Raw genomic sequence first — 25451 nt, forward strand, 5'->3', positions numbered from 1 at the left:
GGTGTTATTTGGCTTCTACTCAAAGTGGCCTAGTGAAGGAGGCTGGCTAACTGAAAGTTGCCTACTTTACATTTGTTTGTTTGTTTGTTTATTATTGTGGTACTGGGATGGAACTTGGGCCCTCTACCATTGATCCCTAACCTCAGCCCTTTTAAAAAATTTTGACACAAGGTCTCGCTAATTTGCTGAGGCTGGCCTTGAACTTGCCATCCTCCTGCCTCTGGCTCCTGAGTCACTGGGATTACAGGCATGCACCACCAGGTCTGGCTGCTATTCCACTTTTTAAAAGATAGAATAAAAATATAAAATATTTAACAAATATACTATGTAAACCACCAAAAAAGCTCTTTCTGATAAGGAGTTGATGTCTTTTTCTGGGTCCCTTTTATATATGACTAATTAAATAAGACAATATAGTAGGGGAATCCTTCAACTTTGTAAGACAACTTTCATGCCTTCTGGATTCACTTGATTAAAAGGAAATACCCCATTAGGAACTATGTAGGGAAATAAAAATTGCAACACTAGGTGATTTTAAGTAACCGTGTTGCAGATGTCCCTGTGGGAGCCAGGTGCTCAAAGCAGCAAGGGCAGCAGGCAGCTTGCTGGCTCAGGTCTTGAGGCTGGAGCGTGCTCTCTGGGTTTCCTTGGGATGGAAAGCAATATTTGTTTCAAAGAGTTATAGACCAGTCAAGCTGTGTAGAAGGAAAAAATAGTGGTCCTGTGGGAAGAGTTGATGGGAGTGAGCAGGGCAAGTTAGTTTTAGAAAATAGAGCTGAATTATCAGTTGTTTTTTTTCTCATTAATGATTCAGGGACAAACAGACCACTCTAAAGGGGGAGACACATATCATGGCAGTAAGATTCAAACATTTTCCAGGCAGTGGAAGAAAATTAGATTAAGTTGAAACTAACTAAGGATAAAATAATTTTAGTGATCAATTCTGAGTCTGCATGTTCTTGTTCTGAGTGCTCATGCAGCCGATGGTCTCTGTTAACCAGAGAGGGAGTTAGGTGCAATTTGATCTATCCAATAACAATATCATTTGGTATTTTGTAGGAAAAGACAAAGAATCTGGATCATGTGCACTTCAAATGATTCGACTCGCTGAGCCTCCATGACTGTAACTAGGCTATTGAGCATCTCAGGCATACCTGAGGACTGATTAACCTTGACCCCCTGTGTGTCTGGCAACCTCAACCTTGTATTTGTGATGGCCAACATCAGAGCAGGGATTCCGGTTCCAGAACTGTTAACCAGCATACAACATAAGTACAGAGGTCAGAAAAAGCGGTTGGAAGCTTACGCAGCCCTTGGACCCTGCCACGACATCCAAGCTGCCATCGGGGGACCTGTCTTGTGCAGCAGGGCCGGGACTAGTGTGGGTGGTGTTGAACTCAAGGTGAGTTGCAGGCAGCGCATGCTGCGTACCATGCATGCGTGCAGTAGGGCCACATGCTGGTCTGCAAGAGATCAAAAACTTAGAAAAAAGCACCCTTCACTACAGATGGCTTGAAAAGCAGCGCTTTAGGATAATGCGCTTTAAATTTCTGATGGTTTTGATTCACAATGAAGGAGGTCAAGCACATACGCCTTTGTATAGGAATTTTGTTATAAACCCTTCTAACAGGAGCTCAATGATTCCTGTTTTCATCACTTCCTAGACATCACAGTGGAGGGCAGGGAAGGACACGTGTGGCATCTTCTCTCCGACTATCAAAGTGGCTCCCTCATTTGGGACCAAAGCCCTGTACCCTTCCCCGTAGGACAGAATAAGAGCGCAGGGGATGTGTCCTTATACAGTCTCAGTCTCACGACAACCCTTTATAGTCGCATCTTCCTTTCCACACACACTTCTCTGAAGTCAACACATTCCCAGCATCTCCATCTCCTTTTCCACCCTGAGCTCTTTGGTGACGTCGATGGCTGGCACCCGCGTTCGGCCACATGGTCGCTCAAGGGTAGATGGGGATCAAAGTGCTCTGCAAAGCCCCCCACTGTCTGGGTTTTTATTTGGGGATGAATGGGAGGGGACTGGAGGACAAGGATCTTGACTGCCTTAGCAATGTTCCTCTTAGGAAATGGGTGGATTTCCCAGATGGGCTGTCTTCACCATCTGCTTCAAGATAGTGCATAGGGGACGTATAAAAATCCAATTTGGTCATCAACGGATTCCTAATTCTTCAAAACTAAGAGAGGCAGAAACAGACTCCAGGATAGCACGAAAATCACCCCTGAGCTGAAGTCCCACCACTAGGTCCTGGCGTCCTGTGCTGCCAACTGCCTCTTTCATACCAGTGTAGACCAGCATGGGCTGGGGATACCTGGGGTCCCAAAGGCTCTTCTGAGTCTCCAAAACCCTTTCAGGGGCTTGTCAAGGTCAAAACTGGTTTCACCACACTAGTCTGCCTTTTCATTCTGCTGTGAATGTACGGGCTGTTTCCCAAAAGCTAAAAGACAATGGTGATGCCATCACATGGGCACATTCATGGAAGAGGAGCTCACATGGCGTCCTCTCGTGTGTTCTGGGATTTTTGAAAGTAGGTCTGTGCATTTTCAGAGATCAGCTCCTTTGTTCTCAGTACTTCTGCTGGGCTCTTAGCCGTTTTTGTTTGTACTTGGTGTGATCTTTGAAACCTCATTATCATCCAGTAAAGGATTGTTTGAAATCTTAAAGTTTCCCTTGTACCTATTTGGAAATACAAAAACCAAGTGTATGTTCTTGTTTTGCACTACTTCAATTAAGAGAAAAAGTCTAAATGTTACCATTTTATCTAACATATATTATTTTAGAATTTAGTGATTTTGTTTACTTTTTGTACAGAGGATTGAATCCCGAGTGCTTAACCACTGAGTCATATCTCTAGCCCTTTCTTTTTAGTTTTTAAATTTTGAGACAGGGTCTCAGTAAGTTGCTGAGGCTGGCCTTGAACTTGTGATCCTCCTCCCTCAGCCTACAGATCTGCTGGGATTACAGGCATGCACCACCACACTTGGCAAGAATTTAGTAACTTTAAAATAAAACAGAATATATTTATGATTGTGTTTCGTATGTTTAAGGATAGCTCATTGGCTTGCAAAAGGAAGATTTGAAGATGGACCTTCTCTCCTCTGGGCTGTAAGAGCTGCACCTAAAGATACTGAAGACAACAAGACAGACGTGTGCAAGGAGGCAAGGACCTAGTGACAGAAATGGGACTAACCTACAAACGCCACAAACAGAGGATGAAGGCTGGCCGTCTTGCTCTTGTGCTTATAGGTGTTTTTAATTTGCTGTATTGTCATATGCAACTGAACAGTCTTGAGGAGCTCATAATGCCAGTTAAAGTACCATTTTGAGACTAATCGTTGAGCATTTTTTCTAATATAACATAAAGATGAACATTGTTGGTGAGAGCTTTTTTTTGGAAATGGAAAAGCCCTGGAAGCACCTACTGGGTAAGTCCCTGCAGCGCACTGCCTGGGGAGTTCCCGCTGCAGTTCACGGGCTACCAAAGCTCTGTGCAGGTGACACCGCTGCATGCCCGCTGCATGAGAAGATCAGTAAAGAAACCTCCACTGTGAAGGTTTCTAATAAGCGACTATTTATTGTCTAATTAAATATTTAGCCTTCACTATGAGACCTGTTAAAAAGCACCTGCAGAATTGTAGTTTTGCCTTAAAATGAACAAATCTAAAGAATGATTGTGCTCATATTGATGGTGTCTGTTATCAGCATTAACTTTGAAAATCTTCATTTATATGAATACTTATCAAAAAACAAGTATCACCAAAATATTCAAAATATAGAATAATTCTTAAAATTTCACAGGGTATGGTACATTTGCACTGATGGTGTAAAATCAAGGCAGGTGCCACAGCATGAATCAAAGCAATGACACAGAACCATACTGATGGTCCTTGCTACTCACTGTTCAAAACAAAGGGTCAGTTTCACTTAAGAACATTCTGATGAAAATTTTGATACTATTAAATCCATGTGTTAAATTTTAATGTAGATTGATACAGTCTGGGCAATAATTCAATATATATCATAACACAGATTGATAACATATTCTATACATTAACTTTAATATTCTACGACACAGAGTGGGAGCTACCACAAGTCCTCTGGCTGCGTCCCCAGGGGCTGCCTCCAGAGAGGCCCTTGTGTGACTGGACTGTCAGCTGGACTAGCTAGTTTTTTCATGGGATTCCATTTTCACTTGAAAGTCTAATAATCAATCTATGGTTACTAAAACTTGAGTTTGGGGCAGACATTTTCTCAAAAATAAACAAAATGAGCCTGTCACTTAAATGAAAACAAATGACAGTACTCTGGGCCAGTGATAAATTTTGGCCCTACAATTTTAGAAAACTCACATCTACCACCATGGGTTCGATGGCGTCCCTCATTCTGATGAGACGTGGTGACGGTACTGAGTGTAATTTTAAGAATATAGTATAGGGGCTGGGGTCGTGGCTCAGTGGTAGAGCACAAGACTTGTGCATGTGAGGCACTGGGTTCAATCCTCAGTACCACACAAAAATAAATAAAGGTATTGTGTCCATCTACAACTAAAATATGTACATTATAATGAAATATATAAGTATCCGGAAGATATGTGTAAATCAGTCAACCAGCATTTTCTAAGTGACAAATGTATAGTGTTACAAAATCACTTGAGTAAAATATCTATTTAAAGTACACAACCCACCAGTAGATTAATGCAACCACATGTGACAAGCTCCTTGATATGATTTCAGATTCCACAATGCAACTAACCTTTAGGAGACTATCACATGTTGAGTTTGGGTGAGGAAGGAAATCCCACAATTACCTAAAAAATTATTACAATGGTCTTCCATTTTCCAACTATCTACTGTGTGAGGCTAGCTTTTCTTCTATATTTCAACCAAAGCAACATATTGCAACAGAGTAAAGCAGCAGCAGATGTGAGAACCGGGCTATTAAGCCACACATTAAAGAGATTTGCAAAATTGTAAACACAACGTCACTATTCTGACTTCTAAAGTATTTTTCCATTGAAAAATATACTACTTCTAACAGGAAGTGGGGCCATTACTGTTATTTTAAAGTGAATTTAATAAACAAATGTTCTGAAATTTTCTCATTTTAAATTTCTAACAACAGAGATCATCAGTGGAGTGCTTTTTTTCCTTCTAGAAAGGAAGAGATATTTATAGCGTTTGCCAATTTTTATAGTAGCAATGCTCTCACTTTGGTCAATTTTAAGTCAAAGGGCTCACAAAATTCCTGATACAGTCCACAGTGACACAAGCCCTTTGGGGTCTTCACCAATCGCTAAGGATGGAAAGGGGTCTTCAGAACCCCACACCCTGCAAATGAGAGCCATTAGCATAGATCTTATGTTGTACATTTTAATCTTTATAATGTGGTCATCAAAATGCAGAAATACTTTAACTATCTTAGTGCACTGAAAGAACAACCAAATTGCAGGCATTTGTCCATTTTTTAAAGTAAACTCATTTTATAATGTTATAGGAGTTCAGGTTCCTATCCAATAGTATAAAACACACATGGTCATACTTTTGCCTATGAAACATTTCCGTGAGGTGTGGATTGGAAGAGGGCAGAGGCAGGACTTGCGTGAACAGTGGACATTGCTCTTTATATGCGTAGTGCTTTCCCCAGATTGTAGGACATATATATAGAGAGAGTTCCAACGTTAGAAAAAGAAAGGGAGAAGCTCACCAGTCAGACTTCACAAATATTTTCTTTATGAAACCAAGCATCTGCTCAGAGTTAGTTGCAGAGTGTGACTAACATTTTCTACAAGCTTGTGCCTTCGCTAAGGCTGTGTGTGTTAATTAAAATTAATTACACATGCCAGTAAAAAGGCTCCCTCCGAAGGCAGCAGACTGAAGTAGAAACCGTTTGCAAGGTGTGTAGTTCACACTTTTCTTAATAGCTCCTCTCAGCAGGTACAGTCACTAAGGACAGCCTTTATGGATAAATGAGTTCTACCGTAACTCTACTGAAGAAAAATAAAATACGTTACACTGGCATGATAAAAAATCCTGATTTACAAATTGACATTTTTCAGAGACAGACTTGTAATGAATGTTCTTGAGTGCATGATACACATCCAAGTGTCACTCTCAAAGGTCTTTCTAATTTTTCAAACTGGAGAAGTCTGAGGCAAGTGCCACTCTTCAGTAGCGTCGGCATTGTACATGGTGACCCTGGGAGTAATGGATACCATGGGCCTCAGTATTCAATTGTAACTAGAGGTAAGTAGCAACAGAGTGGAAGAACAACCCTGTGTGTTCTGATATTCGTTGTCAATTTTTTTCTTCAACAAGCAGATTGTTTTAGAATCCTGATTTTTTCCAATAGCCATGGACTCCTGCCCCTGGTTTTCTCTAGTTCTGTGCGTGGGAGGCCCTGTGACTGCCAAAGCCATCGGGTGGTAGGAAGTTTCCCGTAGGCCAGCCTCAGCGGGGGACCTCACAGCCCTGCTTCCTGGGTTCCTCGGCGTCTCTTCCCAGCTTGCCAACTCAATCACCTTGAATCCCTGGCCTCTCTGCCAGCTCCAGTGTAGGGTTGTCATGCTATGGCAAAGTCACACCCACTGAAAGGAAGCTGTGCCACACAGCTCCCTTGTAAACTCATTCTTCAAAATACAAGCCAGTTGTAATTAGAACCCAGTTTTTTAAAACAACTAGTTATTTTTCAAAAAGCTCCACTTTTAACCCAAACTAGCAACACAACCTTATTTATAAACCACCACGTTTTAAGCCATGGAATCATGTGCACATCTCTCCCAAGGTGCAGTGACGACCTGCCAGGCTTCCTCTTGAACCTGTCACTACAGCCTCTCAGATCTAAGGGCTGTCCTTGAGACCCGGTTGTGTTTTCCCGTAGTGTGTCTGTGACTAGTGATCGCGCCTGTCGAGAATGAGCAGCAGCTGGAGCTGTTCCATGGCTCCCCCGTGTCCACGGCTCCTCAGGCCACAGCAGTTGTCTGAGGGGGCAGCAGTGGAAGGGGCTGCCGGTCAGCAAATGGTTGTTCCGGGAAATGGGTGGGGAGAGGGCAACGTGAAATCCTAGAAGTAAAGTAAACTTCTCTGAAGGACAGGGCTTCTTTCTGTCTGGAACTTCACACAGCTGCTATGTTGGGCTCAACACAGGCTTTGAACAAAAACCTCCTGGACTTTAATGCCTCAAACGCTTGACCAAAATCCTGCTGGCACCACTAATGGCTAAAGACACACTCCAGCTTACCTCCTTGGGAGGAGAGGAACTCAAACTCAGTCACCGAGTCTAACTCTATGAATCCCTTTCATAACGTTGGAAAAAGGCTCCTGAGGAGAACAATGCCTAATTCCCCCACAAAAATGGATGCGGATCTGGGTTTTGCACAGGTGTTTTAAGCATGCAGAATTCTTCCAAAGCTTTTAATGACATTTGAAGAAGCTGAAAAGCACAAACTTGCTATTTGTCACCTTCAGAAAAGGCTGAAAGAGTCCTCCAAGTAGAACACCATATTCCTATTTCATTTCAGAGTTTAATTTGAAAACCAATAAGAGCAGAATTTAAATGGATTGTTTCTGGCCACAGGCATTTCATACCCAGGCAACTATGTGGCCTTTCCTGAGAATTAATCTTAGCTGTGAAATCAATCGTCACGGACTTAGTTCACAAAAATATCGCCAAATCATACTTGATTTCTGTCTTGGTTGGTGAGTCTAATAAATCAAATGGGCAGACGATCCTGCTTCTCCACTCCCTCTCTCCCCAGGCTCCTCTTTGAACACATCCCCTCCAGTCCCCGGTGAACACAGGGTTTCCTAACGAGGCTATTTCACAACCAGAGTGATGCTCACACAGGGAAGAGGTGCAGGAGCAGACACTGGGATCAGAACCATATGGCAGCAAGTGTGTGTGCAGTGAGAGGGACAAAGGACCAGGGCAGACACCAACACAACGCTCTCGGTTCAAAGATCCCCTCCAAAGGCTGTAGATAGAAGTGTTCTTTTACTGACTTGCTGAACACATTCTCCCATCCAGCTCCTCAAAAAGGGGAAATGCAGGGTCCACCTTTCCAGGTTGACAGAGGGGAACACACACTACGGTGGTCACACTGTGAACTCACACCAGTCCCTTCTCAGAAATCCTCCAGTCTGTCCCCTGTGAACTTAATAGTGGTAGAAGAAAATGGAAGAAGTGAGAACTCAGGAGAATTAAAATCCTACCTCCTGGCTCCTCTTCTCCCTAGCTTTTAAAAGTTCTACAAATAGCAGAAAACCTGAAATTTGTTACTTCTTTGCTTGGGCTTAACAAGTGCAGATTCAGGCCACCTACTAGAGGGAGCTGCGTGCACTTCTGAATGGCAGCAGAGAAACGATGGGGACAAGGCTGAGGCCACCATACCACGACTTCCAAAGACAAGTCACGGGACTCGATTCTTTTCATTCAAACAACTTCCGTTTACACCGTTTGTATAAAACGGGAAGCTCTCAAGTTCTTACTTTTTAAAGGAAAGACTTTTCTTCCTTCTCAAACTCTTTCTTCTGAGAATTCTCGTCTTCATTTCCATTCCTGGCCCCCTCGGACCTGGGCTCTTAGAGTTGACCCACAGAATACTCTCCACTAGGGACTGCCCCAGCGTCCTTCCATTTGCTCCCTCCTGCTGTTGAGCTGCACCCGCCAGGAACCGTGAGAGGCCTTGGAGGTGTGAGGTGGCCTCATATCTAGAGGAATTTTTACAATTCCTACTAGGAATAAAGCCCGAGGAAAACCAAGCCTTTGTATCAGTCATGGGGTTACAGACAGGGCAGAGAACTATACGGGAGTTGTGCTCTCAAGGAGAATGACTTCCTTCCTCACCAGGTACTCCAAGTCCGAGGACATCACCAGCACCCCCCCCCCCCACGGGGAAGTGGCCCACTCAGGCTCCCCCGGGGGGAGAAGCAGGTAACACAGTGTGGCTCAGCCTGATGTCAGGCTGATGACCCCCTGGAGCTTCATCTGACCCAGAAAAGCCTTCCCTAATCAGAGTGTTCAGAAGTGGACAGTCCCCACCAGAGAGGACAATCCCGTGAAGCGAGAAACAACGTCTTCAACGCTGTCTCAACAACAGTGGCCTGAAAACAAGACGTTTCCGCAGGTGTCCGCTCACGCTCCCTACCCAAGCTTGGCTGCACTCTTTGGTGCAGGACGCCTCATTCCCTCGTCCAGATCGCCACATGCCTTTCCCTGCTGAAATCCCGATAAATACGAGCTTCTGTCCTCCCCATCTGTGGAGCGTAAGTGCTTCCTTTTTCATACAGACTTGACGCCCAGCCACATCCACCCGAGATGCGACCTTTCAGAAAGGCGTCGGGCACTACCTTCTGCCCAGCATATTTGTCTAATTAAACACTTTCCCAAACAACGAAAGCTCTGAGCGTGTCTTCATATAGGAACATGGCCATAAAGATATAGAAAGCGAAGCCAAGCCGGCCTCCAATTTCTTTCCAACTAATGAGTGGAAAAATGCACTGCCCAACAAGGAGAAGAAAGAACCATTGTTCTCAGAACACCTAAGGAGCACACACTAACTAGACTGTGGCAGTATGTGACATTTATTGAGTGTCAGCAACGTGCTGGGGACTGAGCAGAGAAGCGGAACATCCTAAAACCACTTTCTATAGGAAAGGGTGGGGTGACCTAGAGCACTTGGGAATGTTGATAAGCCATATCCTGAAATGGAGGCACAAAGCAGTGCCAAAAAAAAGAGTGCTTTATTTGAAAAGAAAACAAAACCTGGCAACCCCAAGGAGTGCTCAGAAAATACCATGTGGCTGCCCACAACCCCCTGCCCAGAGCAGATGGCTGCTGGCTACCAGGGCTGACATACCTGGGACCAAATGGGCCTTAGCATGACCTTAAAACTGAAGGCCTGCCTGGGGGGGGTCAGAGACCGGCACAGAGAGGCCATTATCTGCACATGTTCCACCTGAGAGGACGTGGCATTTCCAATAAAATCAAATGGAACAAAAACCTGGGGGAACATTCCACTCTTTAGACCATGCCATGAAGAAGTTCAGGAATCTTTTAACTTGGATTTAACTTTTAACTTCTAGGGAGAGAACAAATGTAAGAACAAAGCGTGGCAAGTAGATGGATGGGTCCCCCCCAGGTATCTAAGATGCCATCTTTGAAAGGCCCAGAGGCAGCCCGGGGAAGGTAGATCCTTACCTGGCGTTCAGGTGGGCTGACTCAGCCTGGGTGTGAAGTGCAGTCTCCTCAAGGCTGAAGTCACTGTTCCTAGTAACAAATCCTTCCATTTATAAAAATCTTAGCTCTGAAACGCTGTTTAGAATAGCTCAAAAATCTGGTCACCAGGGGCGGGGGCTGGGGCTCAGTGGAAGAGTGCTCTTTCCACATGTGTGAGGCCCTGGGTTCGATCCTCAGCACCACATAAATAAAATAAAAGTATATATAAAAAAACAAAATATGTGGTCGCCAGACTCACAAAGATCATACTTAGTCACCAGGACACTGAAGCCTTTTAAAAGAGGATGCTGAAGCCACCAATCCCCACACACCTGATCGGGGGCGCCGTGGTGACCGTCTCCAGCTTTGCCGTGGAGAGCTGGAATCACAAGGGACCAGCTCTTGGCAACTGACGGCCGCCATTCAGGAGCAGCTCCAGTTACGTGGAATTCCTGCTTAGGTTGGAGGCTGGATATTTAAACCACGTTATCAGGTGCAGCCCTGCATCGGGAGACTTAGGTGTGGGTTCCAGCTCTGACTCTGCGATAGGGGACAGCATTTGACTGGGATAGAAATGAGCTCCTAACGGGTGAAGAGAGGAGGACAAACAAGGTTACGTGTGGGGTCCTAGTGGGCCCTGGAAAGTAGTGACTCCTGCCCCTGCCTGGGTGCCACCTCTGATGTTCCCACAGGAACTCCTGATCCCAAGTCAACGCACCTCACGCGGGTCTGCCAAACTGATAAACAAACTGGTCTGACACACCGTCATTGAGGACAGGGATGAAAAACACCAGGTAACAGAGACATTTCTTCTAAACTAACCCAAGGCAAATTCACCTCATGGCCAGGAGAGAGAACCCTCTTACTCTTGTGAGATCTTGTCTCAGAAGAAATAAAAATTAGGAAAATAACCTTGGAATCGATGAAAGTGGTGAAAAGAACAGGATTTAAGAATAGTCGACAGAATTATGCTAAGCATATGGGCTTTGGAGAGATGCAAGGTTTTCCATAAAACATAAATTCACACGTGTACGTGCAGTTCGATGAGCCCCCTAGGAACAAAGGGGAATATTTTTATTTTTGTCACGACTTCCATTTGCCTTTGAAATCAGCTGCGTCTTCTCAGGGAGAGGCGGGCTGCACACGCAGCAGCATTTCCCATGATGTGCTTTGCCTGACACCAGCTCCCTGTCTGCTTCCTGCAGTCCACACTGTGACGCAGTGAGAGTCACCTACGACGATGCCGGCTCTCTTGCTGGGGCGAATCCTCTGCTCTCTGGAACGGGCTTCACTCTCATGGAGTCTGGGCGAGTGTTACGCTCCGCAGTGTCACCCATGAGCATCATGTATGGCCCTCTCCTAACTAGACCCGAATTTTCTTCCTCTTTGGTTTCTTCATTAGTTTAATTTTCTGCGAAGATCAGTGAAAAATGGATTTGTAGGATGCTCACTGGTGACCACTAATGTCACCAACACAAATCACGTCTTGGGTCTCCTGTAGAGCACCAACACTGACGGGCAGGGCTGACAACGGAGCCAGGCTCAGCAGTGGACACGAGGACGCACCTTTACTGACAGAATGGATCAGACCCTGGGGGGACGGCCACTGTAAATGGTGTGGACGACCCTCGAGTCTGCGCACATCCCAGGCCCTCAGGGTCACAGTCTCACAGTCTTCAGCCCTGGCAGAAGCCAGGAACGTAGCTTCCTGTCTCTATGACCTGATGGAAATGAAATGCAGTGTCCTTTCCACTGAGATGGCCAAAGGGAAAAACTCCCTCCTCCAAGACAGTCAGAATTGAAAAGCTCTTGTCGCGAGCCAGCCAGGGGCTGTGTGTGTGAGCTGTGTGCACTTGAGCACGAGAGGGGACCGGACCGACGTTGCTGCTGTGACTGGGCCATGTGATGACGTAGTGTCCTTTTCCGCTCACGGAGCCTGTGATCCCCACACAGCACCTGAGATGGGTGTGGCTTTCCAAGATGTCAGTCAATCTGCTGACCACGGGACATCACCAAGCAACCCCTGAAGCCCAATCCCTTGCCTTATTTGGGTGGAACTTTCTCGAGTGCCTTCCCCATAATACATAGGATGGTTTCTGGCGAGCTCTCTCTCTTTTTGCCTGCCTCCATTGTGGGAATTGAGGTCGAGGAACCGTCACTGAACCCCAAAAAAGGTACTTTCTGTCTCTGTGTGATTATTTAGCAGCCAGCCCAATTCACCTGGAGTGACCCTGATTCAGTCACAATGAAAGAAATGCCACACCTCCCCTTCTCACTCACTCGGTGAATAAATATATCTTTCGTCACTTTTGCCACTGGATGACATCAGTTTCAGTAACCAAAGACTTATATTTTTAATACTCACCAGAAACAAGACCTTGATTTTTATGTGAGAGTGAAGACCCTCCAAAGGTCATATACTTAGAAAAAGTATAGACTGAAAATATGTGTCTCAGAACAAAGAAACGTTGCCAGTGTATCCCAGACTGGTCAAAGATGGAGAGGAGTATTAATGTACTGGGAGATCTTACTAAGAAAACAACCCAAAATGAAGCCTAAAAGGATACATTAAAAAGAGGACTAAACATATGAAGACCAGGATAAAACAGTCTAGTATATGTCTAACAGCAATTTTAGAAAGAAAAACAAAAAAGAAGAGAAAACAAAAGTAAAAATTTTTTCGAATTTATAAAAAGCATGAATCCTCATGATCAATGAGGATTGATCAATGAATCCTCATGATCAATCTATAACTTAACAGTTAAAGCACGGTGGAGAAATTAGGGCAAAGTAAAATATTTTCAAGAAAACACACCAAATTGAGAATTATAACCAAATAGAAATTACTGAGGAGATTTCTACTTTAGTGTGAAGAAAATGAACCAAAATTAAATACTGTGATGCAAGAAGAAAAGTGAACAAAGAAATTGGTAATCATGTCAGTAAATGTAAATAATTATTGCTCATATGAGCCAGTTATATTGAATAAGGTGGTGAAAAATTAAAATGGGATTCAAATATTGATAAAAATAACATGGAAATCATGAAGGGGTTGTTGAAGTTAAAGTGTCTTAGGTCATTTTGGAAAGAGTAGACAGATAGTCTTCCAAATTTAATTCATATATGAATGTCATATTAAAATAAAGTCTAAAAGAATAAGAATAGAGTATATAACTACTGAACTAATAAAAAATAAACTTAATTAAAGAAAAGAAAGATAGGAAATAAGGGAGGGCAGAAACAAGTATAGAAAAGGCAAGATAGGGGGCTGGGGTTGTAGTTCAGCGGTGGAGCGCTTGCCTCATATGGATGAGGCACTAGGTTTGATCCTTAGCATCACATAAAAATAAAATAAATAAAATAAAGGTATTGTGTCCATCTACAACTAAAAATATTTTTAAAAAAGAAAAGGCAAGATAGAGATAAAGGCTAAAACATGACGTTAAAATTAAGTTCAAATAAATCAGTAATAAAAAATGTAAATGGGCAAATCTCACTAATTAAAAGAAAGAAAGAGATCACATTAATTTAGAACTAAACAAACAAAACCAACCATATGCTAGTAGAAGAGAAGCCCCCAATAAAAAATAAAGGTTTGATGACAAAAAGGAAATAAAAGGATAAACTGAGAAAATATTAATCAGAAGACATTATAACTATATTAACATCAGGCCAAAAAAAAAAAAAAAAAAAAAAAAAAAACAATGGCAAATAGTATTACTAGGAATAAAGAGGGTTGTTAAAAATTTATTTTCATTTTAATTCTTTAATTCTGAGATTTTATGAATATAAAAACATATATTTGCTTCTAAATATGGAGAGCAAAAATTGATAGACTTGCTAGAATATTCAAACTCACAATCATACATTTATATATACATGATTATATAATTTTTTTTTAATATCAGGGATTGATATCAGGGGCACTCAACCACTGAGCCACATTCTCAACATTCCCAGCCCTATTTTGTATTTTATTTAGAGACAGGGTCTCACTAAGTTGTTTAGCATCTCACCGTTGCTGAGGCTGGCTGTGAATTTGAGATCCTCCTGCCTCAGTCTCCCAAGCTGCTGGGATTACGGGCATGTACCACCATGCCTGGCATAAGTGATATTTTTAATTCCTCTCTGATAAAGTAAGATTCTTCATGACTTTTCACTGTCTCCATGCCATGTCTTCTCTGCAATGTAATCAATAACGTTTAATCTTTTTTGTCTACTAATTCACAGATGTATTTTAAACACAGAGAATTGCTTAACACTCAGCAGTTGCCAAATATTTACTTGTTAAATGCTTGAACCATTCAAGATGGAAAAATAGTAACAATAGACATCAGGTAATGCAATTAACAAGCACAATCAAACCAACTCTCATCAAACTTGCGGTCCTGAATTAGCAAATGTGCATCTTCTCAAACATACGCAGGATATTTATGAGAATCGGCATGTCCTAGACCATATTCTCTGACCACAATCCAATTAAAGTAGAAATAAACAACAAAACAATAAACTCTATGTATTATAAAATATAAAACATACTTCTAAGTACCTCCAAGGAGAGGAAAAAAACCACAGCAAAAATTAGAAGACAGATTGGATGGTAATAAAAATACAACATTTCAAAAATTTTAATCATCTAAAGACTATTTAGAAGGAAACCTATAAATTTATATGCACATATATGCAAAAGGATAAAAAAGCGATGAGCTACACATCTAAATTAAGAATTTTTAAAAAATCCAACAAAGTAAACACAAAGAAAATATAAGGAAATAAAAAAATAAAGATGAAAACAGAAATTATTGAAATAATAAAAATACACAATGAAGGACCAAAAAGCCAAAGCTATTTCTTTGTAAATAGAGAAAACTCTGGCAAGAATGATCATGGGAAAAAAAAGATAAAACTAAATATTAGGAATGAAATAGGGTCAAATTTCAGATACAATAAGATTTTTTTAAAAAATAGAAGGAGAAATACTTGATATCAATATATTTAAAAACAAATAAAATGAACAATTCTCTAGGGAAAAAATATAATTAATCAAAACTGAATCCTAGCAAAACAGAAAATCTGAATAAATCTTTAATCACGAAACACATTAAAACACTTCTTAAGACACTATCAAAAATAACTTCCAGGCCAGATGATCTTGTTGGTGTCTTCCACCAAACATTCAATGAACAGTTAATGTTTGTTTTATATAAAACATTCCATAGAACAATAAGGATTTATTCTCACCTCAGTTTATGAAGTTAACAGAACCTGATATTGAAATTAGGGTATTTCTATGAGCCAACCTCCATAATAAACATGGATGCAAAAGCCTAAATGAAATGCTAGCACACTTAAGCCAGGAATGCATAATAAATAATAATATACCACCAATTAACTGGCTTTCGGCCCAGGGGATCAGGATGGCTTCCTGTCAGGAGGTCCATCAGTATATTTCACCATGTGAATAGATTAAAGAAGAAAAATGGATCTTCTAGATACAGGTATTGATAAAATTCAATACCTGTCCATGATTTAGAAATGAAAACAGAAACCTCAGTAACTAGAAACACAATGAATCTTCTTGACCTGATATCAGGTAACTATTTTAAAGGATTTAACTCTTTAAAAAATTGCCCTTAAAATAAAAGCTGAGACGGGGATGATTGCTTGCATTCACCATTGTGCTGGAGCACCCAGACGGTACAGACCTGATTTAAAGGAGTCAAGATTTCCAAGGAAGAAGCCATGGCAAATGTGCCCGTGGGCACACCCATGTCCTCACCCATGTCCTCCCAGAGGTCTTAAGAAGAAGCTGAAGAATTCCATACCTCTATGGAACCCTAGAATTCCAGAATATCTGGAGTTTTCTCATTGTGGTGACTTTCACTTTTTTAAAAATTCACAAAACGTATTTCATCTAAAAAGATGAGCTACTATTGTCTTATCTACATTGTACCAGAACCTTTTATAATGTGGACTTTCTGAGTGGACTGAGGGTTCAACGTAGCCTGACTTCCTGTTTGGTACTTTCCCGTGCCACTCTACATCCAGCAAGAAGGCTGATGATCAGCATCTCCTGACCCTCTGGTCTGGGAGCCATGGGAGCTGCACTGAGCTTGGCCACAGATGACAGAATCATTATTGCTCTAAGAAGCCCTTATATTTGTTGTTTTCCTTTTTTTTTTTTAAACAAGTTACTCTCAAATAATACTGTATTCTAAAGATCCCATTTCAGTATTTGGAAGAGGAGTAGTAGTTAATTTTCTTTTCCTTGACTCTAAATGGCTTACTCTTGTGGTTTTTCTAGATATTTATTTCTGTATTATGACTCATTCTGAGCAACTGACTGGGAATGTAGGAGAAGTCTTCTTCTTTCGCTATTTTGATTAACTGTGTGATTGACCCTGGGCCAGTCACTGAACCTAATCAAGTAACTTCATTCATTGCTAAATAAAGATAAAACACAGCTTGGAAACATGGGTTAAAATTAGACCTTGCCACCTAATGACTCACTCTCTTAATAACTTATTCACATGAATTAGATCTTTCCTGTAACATTTCCACTTGGGAAAAAACCTCCTTTATAATGTTTGCCTAGCTGTTGACCATTTGGCATCTATCCTATTCTGTGTTACCTCTCCATTTGTTTCTTTAGCTTTACCCATTGGTTTCCGTGAACATCCACGGCAGTCCATGATGATCAGCCCAACTCATGTGTTGATATTGTATGTGGGGGAAAAATACTAGTACAAGAAATATGAGTGGAAGAGAATGTGAACTTAGATGAAATCCTGATTCAAGTTCCAGTTCCCCCATGTATTCGTTTTGTGATCTTAGCAAAGTCGGTGAACTTCTCTGCACCTGCACTTTCTAATTTACCAAATGGCAACCATACTCCTCCATTTTTTTTTTTAACCTCATGGGCAACTGTTACAAAAACCAGCCAATGAATGTGGACAGTGCTTTAAAAAACTGTAGTGTATTAGATATTTGGATGTTTTACTCATCTTCACTGAATAATTCCCTTCACTGAATGTAGTCACAATACATAGGTCTTAAGAAGACCTTAAGGGCCATCCATCCGTGTTAGACAGAGATGACTTAAAATTGTGATAAGAACTGAGCAATCTGTAACTTTGCACACAGTAAGTCAGGATCAGGAAGGCTTTTAAGGTGATAAAATATAGCTTTAAGATTCTGGTGCCTGTTCGAAAACCAGGAGATAAACTAATTAATACCTGAAGATCTTTCCTAGTCCACTTTTCAGTGTTTTGAAACCATAACCCATGGTGGAAGTTAAACATACAACATAAATGAAGGGAAAGCTGAAGAGCGGCAAAGTCCAAGATGTGAACAAAGGAACCACTGATCCCTGAGTCACGCAGAAATCCAAGGGGAAAAACGCTGAAGACAGAGGGTGCTGCATCTTCTTACCTTTGCTCTGTGTTAAAGAGGGCAAAGATGTGCTTGCTGGACATGAAGCTCTTTTCCACATCCCGAACTTTCAGGTTGTCCAGGGGAAGCATGTACTTCTTTTCTTTTTCCTATTTTAACAGAGAAAGAGAGAGGGGGGGGGGACTTCAATAAAAGATCTGGAAGCATGACAATGGCATCACATATCCAGAGTTGATGACACCATCTCAATACCATCAAACACTGTTTTGATGCCAGATACAAAGGAATAAAGGTTATCTGACATGGAGGACTCAAGCGATTCTCAGCACATGGGCTGGAAAAGTGGGAGTGGGGGAGGGAAGGTATACAGGAAGGACTCCAAGATGGAGAAAACACATGGTCCTCCATCCTTCCCCCTCCTGTGGGTCCCCTTAGATGTTTTTAAATGTTAGTTTGATATTAAGAATTTAGCCATCTGTTAATATTTAGCAAAAATGTTCTGGTCCTAATTCAATGAGAAATGCCAGATGGATTTCATTTCATGTTTTATTTGCAGCCTAAGCAGTTTTGATAGCCAGAGTTGGCAGGGGAGTGAAGCACAGGGACCCCAGTATGAAACACCCCTGATCAACCATGATCAAGTACAGAAAATACTTCCCCTAGTTGGGTCTAGAATAAAAGTTAAGTCCAGAACAGGAATCACTCCGTAATTTCATAGAATTATTGAGCTCTTTGGGCGGGAGAAAAGAACCCATTAGAAGTAGGCTGATATTAACTAGAACGAGTTCTTTTTTAAAATGAACAATCCTTCAGGAAGAGTATGGACATTGGAGAAGCAGGGTCTACCAATGGGACCAAACTGACATTAGAAAAACATGTTGAATGCCAAAGAATTACTGGAAACATTTCCTTTTAGGGACTGGCCCAGGGGCAATATCATATGTGCAAATGCCTAACAACCAGTATAATAGGAGAGAGCCAAAACTCAGCTTAAGAAATCCAGTAGATACCTCTCACCACAAGCATGTTAGCGGAGCCCTTGTTAAACAGTAGGACTCTGTGTGAGAAGAAGCCAGAGTGGACTCCAGAGGGCTAAGCATGGAGACAGCTATAACTTTTAATGAACAACTATTAACACCTATGGGAAATATGCCCACCACGCAGGTATGTTTGACACGAGCCACGCTGCCCCTACAGCACGCAGACCACTTCCTTGGAAGTCTGTGGCCAGACTCAGCGGCACCTAGCCAAGTCCCCCGTCCCAGTACCAGGTGGTGGGTGCCACATGTGTTTCAGGGAGCATCATGGCCTTGCCGTTACTTACTCTTAAACCAGTCTGGGACAAGTCAGGCCAGTGCACTAGATGAGCAAAAAGGGGGTGCTGTACTCGACCACAAAAATGAGGCCGCGTGAGGCAGATAGATGACTTCCTTCCCATTGGAGGAAGCTGGCTGGGGAATGAAATGGCTGAGCTGGCAGACAAGGTCTTCAAAGAAAAGAAAAAACAGAAAAGAAACCAAGTGGCAGCAGAGACAGCCAAGGAGAAACAAAGAAAGAGAGCTCTGCGAGTGGATCCCAAGGTTTCCTCCACAGCAGTGGTTTATTCACAAAAGCAAGGTATTCTAAGTGGTAAGACACAGAATTCAAGCACTGAAGTATCACAGCTGAGTCCAACCTACTCAGAACACTTGTCGAACTACTTTAACACAGAATCCTGAATTTAAAAGAGGCAGGATTCTAGATTGAATGAAAACCTATCCAATACATAATCAAATGAAAATGTTTGCGACCCAGGGAACATTTTTTTTTTTTTTAAATTGGATGTTTTTCAATGCCCTAAATTTAAGCAGCTGGACTTTTTAAAAGCACCATCCTCTTCAACCTTTTGAAATGATGGATTTGCCTTTTAATGGGAAATCTGCATCTCATTGTAAAGATGGAACACAATGTCCTTGGCTCGGTTTCTGCAGAAGTAGGCTCGCTTTTGTACTGCATTTTTTAGTGTATAGGGAAGACCAAAAATCCAGCAAGCTTACATCAGATATTAAACAGGGGAGGAAAAACCTACATCTGTGCATGGGGGACACAAAAAATGCAGTCGTCATTTCCAAAGTCCTAAATGTCATTTATCCAAGGTTTTTGAGGACACATTGCTAAATTATTTCATAATCCCCAGACTGACCAAGGAAGAAAAAAAAATACTCAGACCGATTTGTTCAATTAAAAGTTGTAAATCATATAGAGAATTAAACCAAGCAGCAGCAACTCCAAGCAAGGAAACAGTATATCACGGATATTTCTAAAAAATCTTGGTGGTTCTGGGAAAGAATGATGTTCTGCTGAAAAAAAAAAGGAAAAATATCTTGCATCTGAAATAGCTAAAATGAAAGGCATAGAAAAGGAGGAAGGATATACAGATTTATAATTTCCAAACTACAATGAGTTTTAGCACCAGCTTCATTAAGAAATTTGTTAAATAATCTTTGTTAATTCTACAAAACTGTCTAATAAAGTGATATCCAGTTGTTGCCAGCCACAGGCAGTGACTGAGCACCTGAAATACAGTAAATATGGATATGTGGAAGGTAAAATAAACACCAAATATTTAGTATTAAACATGAATATAAATTCTTACTTTTTATACTGATCACATGTTGAAGGGATATTATTTTGAATGCATTGGGTTTAAGTATTATTAAACATAATTTCGCCTGTTCACTTTTACCCATTTGAAGGTGGCCACTGGACAATTTTCCAACAACACACATGGCTCACGTTAAATTTCTTTGGATGGCATGGGACACATGCACTCTCTTTTCTTCTTCCCATCCACCCAAACAACTTTCCCTCTGACAATCCCACTTCTGCTCTGGAGTGGATCCATCCTTCATTCTCTGGTCACCATGCCAGAAGTCTCACACCGTCTCTGGCCTCCTTCATCACATCTAGATCACGTCACGTTGTCTGAAGCGTGTCCTGGCTCTCTGCTTGACTCTCCCACCACATTACTGCAGGTCCTGGCACCTCCCAAGCACGTTGTCATCAGTGGTCTCCCATCTACTCTTTTTGCCTTCTCAGTTCTCTAATATCACCAGGGAAGGCAAAATTTTAAAGGTATTCTGTCAAGTTCACTATAGTCCTTCAAAACTTTCAGTAGCTTTCCTTTAATTATGAAAGAAAATCCACGAAACTCCATAATGTGACATTTACAAACCCCCATGGATCGACCCAGCCCTGATTTATCAATCTCTCCCCTTTTCCTCCATAAGGGCTCTCCATTTGGACCAAATCCTTCTCTGCCCACACTCTTAACCCAGCCTGAGTTGCCCTCCAATTCTTCCCTACCACAACTATGCTGTTTTAGTCCAAATAAGTTCTATTTCCCATACAAAAATGTTCCCAAGCTTATAATTGTTACTGCCCCATCTCTCTTCTTTCAATTTAGACAATAGGTGTTATTTATTCTATTCATTTTGAAAGGGTACGTCTAGATATTCTCATTTTATAAACGCATTACATTGAAAAATTGGTGTGAAGGTTGTTCATTTGGAACTCAGAATGTTCAGTCAATTCTATTCATCAAGTAGGTTACCAATGCAAAGAAAAACAAAAAAAAGCAGAGGACAGTTTTTTACAATAAACAAGATATAAGATTTGATATTTTAAATGTCCATTTTGGAGGAAGCATGGGTAAAATTCTAGGGTAAGATTTTTTTTTTTTAACGGTGATTCAAAAAGTTCTGCTTATTTTGAAAAGCTCCAGAGACTGATGAAATAGTCGGACCCCATTGTATTTTTTGTATTTAAGCACAATAGCTCTTCTTTTCTCAGTAAAAAGGGATCACTACCAGTGTTTGTACAGGAAACAAACAGGATGACAGAAATTCTTTCACAATCTTCATTCAGCCTGCCTCTTCAAGAAGGCTGCAATCTCCTTGAGGTTAAGGATTATGTCCTAATTCTTTTATGTTTACAACTAAATAGTCACCACACTGATGCATATACAGCTATCACATATCAAACATCTCACAAATAGAATTCCAACATGGCATTATTATTATTATTATTATTCCATTATATTAAAAATCATCTAACCAGGTGTGACATAAAAATTTATTTTTAATGCTTCAAAGATTGATTTTAAATTAATGTTATACCATTTTCTTAGTATCATGTAATTTGTTTAAAGTTTTACTAACCTAGACCAATATAACCTCATGACTTAAACATATAAATAGGCTATGAAAATCCCATATACTTTAAACAATATAAAAACAAAACCATGCAGAGATTCTGCTCTTCAGCAGATGAATGTGCTAAAAAAGTTTTAAAAATGGTAGAGCTTAAAGAAGATTAAGTTAGAAGAGCAAAGCTATCTAAAAAAGCCAGTAATGTCATCAAATATATTTTTAAAATATATGTTATATGTGCTAAACTTATTTTTTAAATGTGTGCTATTTGTTATTTTTTTCCCCACTGGCTTGCTCAAATATTCTAAAACATGAGAACAATATTTCTTGGGCTTATAAATAATAAGATTAGAAACAGGTCCCATGACAGACTAATGGCGGATCACCTATGCTGCTGAGAATGGCTGTGTTCCATGGGAAAGAAGGGTCCCAGTTTTGGCCACTCCTCATCCCAGACGTCACAATGTCCCACGTGCATTCTCTGTTAGTGCGTTCGTCGTACTGTGTACTTCTAATTTGTTGAATGCCTTTTCTCCTACTGAGAAACTGATATGTATTTGTCTTCTCTCTGCTGGCAATGAGCGGCACATTCCTGAGACAGGCACAGAACGGTGTGGTCAACCACATGCTCAGTAGCACGGTGCCAGCCAAAGGAGGAGAGGCTGGTCCAAAGACAGGGCAGCATCTTTTCTCTGAGTTGAAAAGATGGCTCATCCAGGGCCTAGGAATGTTTTTGCAGAATTCTGAAAACGCATGAGATACCAATGGGTGTTATATTTTTCTTGCTTGTTGCTCAAGAGATAATGTTGATCAATATTTTTTTTTATATATATAAACAAAGTTTTCTTTTTACCTTGATGCACTTTGGCCAAAATGTCTGCAGGCAGAGAAAGTGGAAACACTACCCTGGGTTTCTGGGTGGGGACGAGGACTGCCATGTGTTTCCCAAGCCTCTCGTCCTCTGGGGAACTGGCACAAGAGTTACGTTCAGCATACCTACTCGTGTTCCCCAGGCCACCTCAATTTTTCAAAGACACTGTATTTCCTGTCAGAATAAATTCAGACTCTTCAACATGCCCAGTGCCAGCCGCAGACCGTTCCCGGGAAAGCCAGCGTATTTTCACACAGAACACACCCCGGGGTCTCGTCTCTGTCCCCACTTTATCCTCCACTAGGATACCTTGCTCTAGATGCTACTCAGCTTCTCTTTGCCTTAAAGTTCCCGCAATAGGTTACCCCATCTGGTTTATACTTCATTTAAATGTTTCTAAAAACATTATAGATCACATATTTGTCTTTTTTTCTTTGCCCATCTCATTATAGACTTTTTAAAAAAAAAATCAGTGGAATCCTCTAAAGAAAAATATTCTAATACAAAAGTCAGATATATCAGATAGATTTAAAAGCAGAGCTCCTCATCTGAAGCAAAGACGGGGCCAGGAAAAACCTGCCCTGATCCTGCCTCTGACACAGTCTTGAGAAATGACGGTGGGGTGCCCCCGCCCCCAGATGCCTCCTGAGCCTGGATCTCCAGGTGCCTCTTCCTCAGTCGCTTCACCTGCCAGCCTTATTCCCACAGCGGCCTGGGACTTGCTTTGCCTCTTCTCACACACTAAGTAGTTCCGTCTGGCTCCCCAGGCCCTCAGGTGAGACCACTCGGTGCTCCAGGTCACACTACCTGCAGTGTCCTGCCTGCCACCTGGTTGGGCACGTTTATGCTCAGCAAAAACTCACAAAAGCACACAGCACTCTGGAGGCAGTGGAAGCCACTGCCGCCCCAGGTGCTGTGCTCTGTCTCCTCTGCTGCCCCTGGGACCCCCCATGCACCAGTCCGACCCCTCCCCAGCACCAGCGCCCTGGCTCTGCACCACAGCACTTTGTACTTTGTGTTATTTTCTAAGTGTCCAAATGTTTAGCCTAAGCACGTGTGTGCTCTGCCTTTCCAACTAGGAGATAAATTCCCCAGGGCCCTAGCGTATCTGTGACCACTACCGTCACTGCTGTTGACAGTCTGTGTGCCTTGTTCCCCGTCACTGGGACTCTGCTGCCAGACCTTCAGCTCTGACGGAAGAAACGGCTTCCTTGTTAGTCTTGGCTGCGCAGCAGACATGCAGCAAACCCTTGCTGAATGAACACACCAACCGTCCCCTCGCCGTCTGGCATAGTGTGCGGCCTAGACTAAGGACTCCAGTGATGACTGACTGACAAAATAAAGTATCAAAGAGAAAAGGAGAGGCTATAAAAATATTGAGAATACCAGAATACTAGTTCCACATGCTGTTGGAAACTGGAATCTGGTGTTTATTGCTATTAAGAAGTCACAACTCGGGGGATGCGCAAGCACCAAGCTCACAGTGTAAACGGCCCATCTTTTTATTTGGACTTTCATTCCCTGCTTTAATCAGAGCTACATCTGGATGGTAAACAGCATCTGTGGACCAGCAGGTCCTTAGTAAATGGTACTTCTTCAGATTTTCTCTTGGGCACCAAAGAAACTGCTGGTGTCTGATGGGCGCTCCTAATAGGCCCAGGAAAACCCCATGGTTTCCGGGTCATGAGCTTCATGGTCGCTTCTGTCCTGATCCAGGTCCTCCAATGGAGCTGGCTGCATATGGCGCAGCTCCATGGGGCAGGAGAAAGAACTGGTCACACCTGACTCCTGGGAGAACGCCCATGGCCAGGCTCCCATGGTCACCTCAGAGTCCACCTCCTCATGGAAGCCGCAGAACCATGAGAGGGCTCTGTTTTCATGGCATTCTTGGGCAATGTGACTTTTTTCCCACTTAGCATGTATTTCACTGTATTCTCAGGTGCATCTAATATCCTCAAAATGTGACCACCAGTCCCTACTGAAAAAAAGGAGTTTATAATTGAATGTGAAAACATAAGACTTTGTTCTCAAATCTTTGTTTGAAATCCTTATATTTAAAGGAATATTCGTATGTATTTGTACTTCAAAATGGATCATGTACATTGTTAATCATAAGTACATGACAATGACAATCCTAAGTATGTGAAAGAATCACTTGCTAAGGATGGCAGAGTGGTCCCATCCTTCTATCGAATTTCCTCACCCCAAGCCCAGGGTGCTAATAGTACATAAATATAAAAAGGTATTAACTTATAAGGAGAAAGACAATGGGAGAGGAGCTTAGAGTGGGCAACAATTTTCAAAACGCTTTGGAAGAGAGAAGGCAGATAGTGGAGCGTGTACTGAACTAGTATAAAGAATGGGGCTGTTCTCAATATCCGTGGAAGGCGGGAACAGGGAGAAGTCGCCCCTTTGGGTTTGGTCCTTGGGTACCTGCACTAGTGGGTGCAGCTGTGGACTGAAGCAGCCAAGACCAGGTACAAGTCTGTGTGCAGAAGCATGCAGAGTAGTGGGTGGTACAGAGGCATCCCTTCTACCCATAGCACCCATTCCTCCCCCAGCAAGAGATGGGAAACTTCTCTCCTGAGAAATCATACCAAAGACGTTTCAGACTTGGAGACCCCAGGCAGGGTGGACAGAAAAGGTGGAGTATAAACAAAGAGAATTTAGTAAAAATCTACATTCTGAGATGTTGTCCCAAAGCCCCCTTTCCCAGCTCTGCCCCACGTTGCCAGCAGCCAGATGGATTCTCCTAATACTACCAGGACAGTGG

At 42.0% G+C, this 25451-nt stretch overlaps 1 protein-coding gene across 2 annotated transcripts in view; it reads right to left on the reverse strand.

Annotated features, from left to right (window-relative positions):
* The window catches only part of Dnm3 (dynamin 3), a 430502-nt gene that overhangs the window by 111258 nt on the left and 293793 nt on the right, over positions 1-25451 (reverse strand). For both annotated transcript variants that reach the window (XM_027934994.3, XM_027934997.2), the window contains one exon: positions 17657-17766. In XM_027934994.3, coding sequence (XP_027790795.1) covers positions 17657-17766 — 110 coding nt within the window. The remainder of the gene's footprint in view (positions 1-17656; positions 17767-25451) is intronic.

The sequence above is a fragment of the Marmota flaviventris genome, chromosome 12, assembly GCF_047511675.1.
Source record: "Marmota flaviventris isolate mMarFla1 chromosome 12, mMarFla1.hap1, whole genome shotgun sequence".
Classification (NCBI taxonomy): Eukaryota; Metazoa; Chordata; class Mammalia; order Rodentia; family Sciuridae; genus Marmota; species Marmota flaviventris.